The sequence below is a fragment of the Manis javanica genome, chromosome 2 (assembly GCF_040802235.1).
Source record: "Manis javanica isolate MJ-LG chromosome 2, MJ_LKY, whole genome shotgun sequence".
Taxonomy (NCBI): domain Eukaryota; kingdom Metazoa; phylum Chordata; class Mammalia; order Pholidota; family Manidae; genus Manis; species Manis javanica.
In genome coordinates, this window is record NC_133157.1 from 851,317 (window position 1) to 858,006 (window position 6,690).

Consider the following 6,690-nt stretch of genomic DNA (forward strand, 5'->3'; position numbering starts at 1 on the left):
CCAGGGAGAGGGGGCATCTGCTCCTGCTTGGCAAGACCCTCCCATCTCCTGCTGAGGAACAGAGGCTTTATTTCTCCACAGACACCCAGGACCCGCTGTCCTGCAGCCCTCATGCACACCGCCCCTGGTGTCCCTGCCGGGGTGGGGCGGGGTGCCATACAGGGCCCCAGTCTGCAGCCAGTGCCGTTCCCTGAAAGACCCCCTCCTGTGTATGATACAGAAGGCGGTTGGTGGGCCCCCAACCCTTCCATCCCTGCCGTTCTCTGCCTGGGTGGGGAGGTGGGGAAACAGGATACAGGCCTGAAGTGTGAGTGTGTTGCAGGGTCCACGCGGTCCCTGGGCTCCTGCAGCTGGCGGGCGTGCCAAGGCGGAGGGACCTGAAGGACTGTGGCTACACAAATGGGCGGGCAATGGGGGGCTGGGTGAGCAGGGACTCTGGAGACCCCAGTCCCAGGCGAGAAGCCCACCACCCTACACAGCCCTGCAGCCTCGGCCGCAGGGTCCTGCCCGCGAGCACCTTTCCTGGTGTGAAAGTCTAATCTTGCCTCTGCCCTGACCCCGCCCAAGCCCACTTGTGTGTCAGCTCTGCCTGGAGTCACCTCTGGGCATAGGTGACAGAAGGGGACCCTCAGACCCCAACACAGACCCTGAGGTAACATCCGTTTGGAGATGTCTCCCACCGCAGCAAGACCCTGGGGCTAAGGCCGCTCTTGGCACAGAATTAGGGCAGGGTGGTGCCCCTAGCCCAGACAGCAGGAGGCGGGCCCTCCCACTGCAGTTTAGACCCACCCTCCTGCCAGTCTGGGTGGCTGGCTAAGTTGGTCTGGGAATCTGAGTCCCCTGCCGCACAGAGGAGTGGGTCCTGGTGCAGAACCAGAAGGGACGGGCAGCGCAGGTGCAGAGTCTGGGCCCCTGGAGGAGCTCCGGCAGGTCCTGGAGCCCCTCCCGGACAGGGATGTGGAGGTGCTCCCCAGCCAGGGAGGAAAGGAAGGCATGGGAGAGGGGACCGGCCACCGGCTGGACTGCCCCACGTGCTCTGCCTGGTCTCCAGGCGGAAGGGCCGCCCCCTGCTGCTTCCAGCACCACCCTTGGCCACTCTCCCCAGCCGAGGGCCCCCTCAGCCACCTGCCCGCCTCTGTGCGTCCACCTTCCTAAAGGGGTTCGTGAAGCCCCCGCCACACCTGCTGGGCCAGAGCGATGTGCGCCTGGCTCCCTCTGCTGCCTTCGCTCCGGCCCCTCAGGAGCCGTTTGCCTGGGAGCACGGCCACCAGGGGGCCTTCTGGGCACGCCTGGACAACCGGTACTCAGGCCGCACCATGGGCGGGCGGATGGGCAGCCAGGCTCCGCTCTCTCTCCCTGAGGCTCCCCTGGGGCTGGGGCTGGATGGCCCCTTGCCCCCACCCTGGGTGCTGTCTGCTGGGGCGGGATGAGGGGTTGTGGTCTGTGGCCAGGGCCTGCCCTCCGTCCCTCTGGGTTACAGCTTCCGTTGGTGCCCCCTGGGAGGCTGTCCCTACAGCAGCCTTGAGGGTGCAGCCCTGGGCGAGAGCATGTCCCTCATTCCAAGGTGCTTGCCAGCTTGTTGGCAGGCAGAGCTGCCAGCCCGTGCCCCGGGGTGTCGTGAGGCTGGGGTGTGCAGGATGAGGCCCCGCTTTCCCTTTGACTCACGCTCTCACCTTCTCTTCCCTCTGAGAGCCTCTCATTCTGACCTGTTTCTGGGCCAAAGCTTGGGGCCCTGTGGCTGCCAGCGCAAGTGGTAGATGTGGGATGGGGGACCAGCCGACCCGGGGAAGGGGGGGCTCCCTTGCATTCACCCAGGAAGGGAGCAGGCTGTGGGTACAGATGGGCCTGTGGCAAGGGCCCTGGCCAACCCGGCTGTGCAACAGGAAGGGCAGGGGCACTGCCAGCAAGAAGCCAGGTTGCCGTCAGGCTGTGGGAGGATCAGCTCCTTCCTGCAAGCCTCCACTCCGCGCAGGGTGCCCACCGCAGGAGGGTGCTGAGCGAGGCCCGGAGCCAGGGCGTGGCTCCTATGGGCCCCCCACTAGGGAAGAGATGCCAGGGTGGGGCCCAAGGCCCAGAGCTACCACATCATCTTCCTAAGCATTGGGTGGCTGGTGGCAGTGGTGGGGAGCTGGCACAGCCACCCACTCCCCTCCAGCCGGTGTGGAACCAGGTTTGGATGCTGCGTCCACACCTTGGGCCCCCCAGATGGTTTCTGCCGCACGCCACAGCTCCCCCCAACCTGGATGTTGTGTGCACAAGAGGTTGTGTGGCCAGCAGCCCCCTCCCGGCCTTGCCTCTGCTCAGCAAGCTGCCCAGTTCTGCCCTGATAGCACTTGGTCCCCACTAAGGGGCAGGAGCCGGGGCAGGCAGGGCGGTGGGAGGCCCCTGGGACGACAGGGCAGCAGACCCTGCTGGCTGTTCCTGGTCGCTGTTCCTTCCGTGACACCAGCCTGAGGCCTCCTAAGCGCTAACCACGAGGGCTGGGCCCCGTCCAGGACCAAGCCGGGGTCTGGCCGGGGCGAGGGCAGCTGACGGGACAGGGCCTGGGCTGGGTTGGGGAGCGGCCAGAGCTCAGGGAAGTCCAAGGCACCGGCCTGCTGGTCTCCCACTCAGAGGAACCTGTCAAAAGGGGAAGGAGCAGGGCCTCCGGGCCTCAGGGCTCCAGGCTGGCTGGAGTAGGCGGGAGGGGAGGGGCTCTGGACTTCAGCCCTCCGTTTCCTGGCACTGGAGCCAGCCCCCTGCCCACCTGCGTCAGGGACACTCCGACTCCTTCCCTTTCCAGCCTGGAAAGCCCCCTCCCTGCCCCCACCCTGCCCTGGGCTGTGGGGCCCGCAGGGAGAGACCTGGAGCCCCCAGGAGCAGCCCTGCCCCCAGGTTCCTCTTCCCGGCCCCGCCAGAACCCTGGGCCTCCCCGCAGCCTGGGGCTCCTGCACACTTCAGTCCTTGGGCAGAGAAGGAAGGCACAGCAGGCCTGCAGGCCACCCGAGACCAGGCCCAGCCCCGTGCCCGCCCGCTGCGGGTGTGTGCTAGGGCCTCGTGGGACCCTGGGATGGACCCCTGTCTGGGAACCTGAGTTCTGGCACAAGGGGCCCTAGGGGCTGCAGGCGTGGGGTGGGGCGGCACAGCCAGAAGCCACGAGAGAAACCTCAGTCTGCGGCGAAGAGCTGAGCGCAGCACATCTACAGCCCTAAGCGAGGGTCTGGGAGCCCCGGACAGAGCTGGTCTGTTGGTGAGCAGGGGAAGTGGCAATGCCATAGAGTGGGGGTGGCACTGTCCTGGGGCCCACTGTGGCCTGCAGGCCATCCGGGGTGCCTTGGGCCTGGGTGGTGGGCAGTGATGGGTCCTCAAGGTCCCTGGTGCCCTTCTGGGGAGGGGACCGCCTCTCCTCCTGCCTCCCGAGCACCTGCCTAGCTGGTCACCTCCAGGCCTCTCCGAAGGCCCTCATGGGGGGCGGTGAAGCATGGCATTGGTGGACTGTCTGGGCAGAGGGGGAGGATGGTGGGTAATGCCAAAAGCCACCAACAGGGCAGGGCAGGGTGGGGCAGGCGCGGGAAGGTACCTGGTTTCTCTCATCTTGGGCAGATTGAAGCACAGCGCTTCCAGGTGCAGCTGGGCACCGGGCCCAGCTGTGATTTCAGGGCACCTCTGCCTGGCAGCTACTGTGATTTCATATCCTTGGGTTCCTGGGTGACTGATTCTGGGAGCTGCGGATGAAGAATGCCGGTGAGTGAGTGGGCATCAGGGAAGCCCGGGGCAGGAGGATGCGGCTGGTGGGGAGCCAGAGGAGACAGCCTCTCTTCCTGTGTCCTGTGTAGGGTGTGGCTCTGCCCGGAGGCTTTGGGCCTTGGGGGGCCTGACTGGGGCAACCTTGCTCTCAGCCCTCTGGCTCCTGCAGCTACTCCGGCGGGCCCCTGGGGGAGCCCCGGTGCCCCAGCCCAAGCTTGTCCTCGTCTGGCACTGGCCCTTTGCCGACCGGCCCCCGGAACTGCCCAGCAATACCTGTGCCAGCTATGGTGTGGCCCACTGCCACCTGAGCACCAACCGCAGCCTTCTGGCCAGTGCCGATGTCGTGGTCTTCCACCACCGCGAGCTGCAGACGCGGCAGGCCCGCCTGCCCCTGGCTGAGCGGCCACGTGGGCAGCCCTGGGTGTGGGCCTCAATGGAGTCACCCAGCCATACCCACGGCCTCGGCCTCCTCCGAGGCATCTTCAACTGGGTGCTGAGCTACCGGCGCGACTCAGACATCTTTGTACCCTACGGCTACCTGGAGCCCCATGACGGGCCAGCCCCACCGCTGCCCGCCAAGACCAGGGTGGCTGCCTGGGTGGTCAGCAACTTCCAGGAGCGACAGCCACGGGTGCGGTTGTACCGGCAGCTGGCGCCTCACCTGCGGGTGGATGTATTTGGCCGTGCCCACAGGCGGCCGCTGTGTGCCCACTGCCTGCTGCCCACTGTGGCCCAGTACCTCTTCTACCTGTCTTTTGAGAATTCACAGCACCGAGACTACATCACTGAGAAATTCTGGCGCAATGCGCTGTCGGCCGGTGCTGTGCCTGTGGTGCTGGGGCCCCCGAGGGCCAACTATGAGGCTCTTGTGCCACCTGACGCCTTTGTGCATGTGGATGACTTCGGCTCAGCCCGTGAGCTGGCCGCCTTCCTGGCTGGCATGAATGAGAGCTGCTATCGGGGCTACTTCGCCTGGCGAGAGCGGTTCCGTGTGAGGCTGTTCAGCGACTGGCGGGAGCGCTTCTGCGCCATCTGCACCCATTACCCCCACCTGCCCCGCGACCAGGTCTACCATGACCTGGAGGGCTGGTTCCAGGCCTGAGCCTGGGCTGCTGGGGGAGGCAGGGGAGGGCAACCGGGCGCTGGTGGTGTGGTGGGAGGCTGGATGTTGAAATCAAACTATGGGGCATCCGGCCCCCATGGGCAGCTGTCAGATTAACCCTGAGGCTGGGGTGGGAGACCAGGAAGCATGGGTGAGGGAGAAGCAGCGGGTCTGAGCACGCTGCCTGGAGGAGGCTGGCGAGTACTGCAGCAGGCGTTTGGGGGTGGAGATGACAGCAGGAGGAGGCTAGTGTGGTGCAAGTTGCAGCTGGTCAGAAGACGGGCTGCTGAGGACCTCCCTGTCCACCCTGATCAGATCCCGTGGGGGGGGTCAAGGCTGTCCTCAGATGTGGGGCTGAGACTAGAGGCAGGGCTCTTGGGGCTGCAGACATGCCCCTCTGTAACAGAGGGCCCTGGCGGGGAGCATGCAGCTCATTGGCCTGCCCCTTCCACAGTGCCAGAGCCCCTCGTGCAGACCCATGCCAGGCAGGGATACCGTGCCAAGCACACCAGGTTGGTCAGCTTTTTGCATCCTGCAGTCCACTTGGGGAGGGGCATCAACCAATAAAGGAAGAACAAGAATGGCGTGTGTCCAGTCTGCAAGGAGCAGGGCCCACATACCTGCCTTCCACCCATCATGTGGGCCACATAGGCCTCACTTTCCCGACGGGACCCCACCTGCTCCTCTGAGACACCCTCCGCCCTGCAGCTCTGCTTCCCCCTCCCTGCTTCCTTCAGCCCCTGCTCAATGGTACCATGGCAGAGAGCCTCGCCTCTGGAGGGCAGGGGGCACCGAGGTAGGAAACCGGGGTGAGGGTGGGGTGGGTGGCAAAGGTGCCCCATCTTCCAGGCCTTGGGATTTCATTCGCAGACTGCAGGGCGATCCAGGGTGTGACAGGTACTGGCTTGTGATGCGGGGCTCCCTCTGACTGGTGGCTGGTAGAGCCAGGGGAGCCCCTTGTGACCAGTTGCATGGGGGGAAGGAGAAGAGGCTGTTGCTAGACCTCTGGGTGCTGACAGGGCCTCTGACAGGCCCAACCCCTGCACAGGGGCACAAAACTCATCTCTGCCCCAGGTTGGGGTGAGCAGCAGGTGGAGGCAGGAAGCCAACCGCCCCCTTGACAGTGGCTTGTGGGAAAGGCCTGCCAGTGACTTCCTGTCCTGACCTGTGCCCTGCCCCTCACATGCTGACTGAGAAATGTCCTCACCCACCTGTCTGGGCATCTCCTCTCCCCCCTCCAAGGAAGGAGGTGAGAGAGGTGGGGAGCTGCAACCCCCGAAGTCTGCCATTCAGTTTAGAGTACACCCTGACACTGGACATGGCCGGCCTGCCCTTCCCACCCACTAGCCGCAGATGGGGCTGGGCGGAACCACGAGAGCCACACCCGAGCCTTGCCTCCACCCAGGGCATGGTCTGCCCTCCCTGCCCTCCGCTGGCCTTCCTGGGTATGGGCCCTGAATCCACTCGGCCGGGTTCAGGCGGCGCCCGCCTGTCCAGCAGCCGCTTGGCTCCAGCAGGCCCCAGGCCGTCTCTGCGGAATCCGTTTGATGCCAAACTCCCTATGTGGAAGCCAGACTTGCTCTCAGATATGGGGAGACAAATCACGAACTCACGGGGAACAGCCTCAGGCTCCCCAAGAACCCTGCCTACAGCACCTGCAGGGAGCAGTTCTGGCCAGAGAGCTGCAGCCCTGACCCGCCCATCTGGGCCCATCCTAAAGCTTGGTCACCGAGTGTCTGATCCACAGGAGACGCAGGAAAACTCCTATGGGGGTGGGATAGCCCACCTGCAACCCCTCTCACCTTCACACCCACTGAGAGGTGCGAGTCAAGAAGGGCCCAGTTGCGCAGGAACTTTGACTC

General features: G+C 65.3%; 2 protein-coding genes across 3 annotated transcripts in view; one reads left to right on the plus strand and one right to left on the minus strand.

The window, feature by feature from the left end:
* Positions 1-6,690, minus strand: part of LCNL1 (lipocalin like 1) — a 104,387-nt gene that overhangs the window by 63,254 nt on the left and 34,443 nt on the right. The window lies entirely within an intron of this gene.
* Positions 65-5,409, plus strand: FUT7 (fucosyltransferase 7). 2 transcript variants are annotated; one of them, XM_017675775.3, is made up of 3 exons: positions 65-3,229; positions 3,583-3,723; positions 3,816-5,409. In XM_017675775.3, the coding sequence occupies exons 2-3, from the start codon at positions 3,711-3,713 to the stop codon at positions 4,826-4,828; spliced, it is 1,026 nt and encodes a 341-aa protein (XP_017531264.2). In that variant the 5' UTR covers positions 65-3,229; positions 3,583-3,710; the 3' UTR covers positions 4,829-5,409. The 2 variants fall into 2 exon arrangements, with proteins under 2 accessions (XP_017531264.2, XP_036863479.1); XM_037007584.2 differs by having other exon boundaries at positions 3,879-5,409.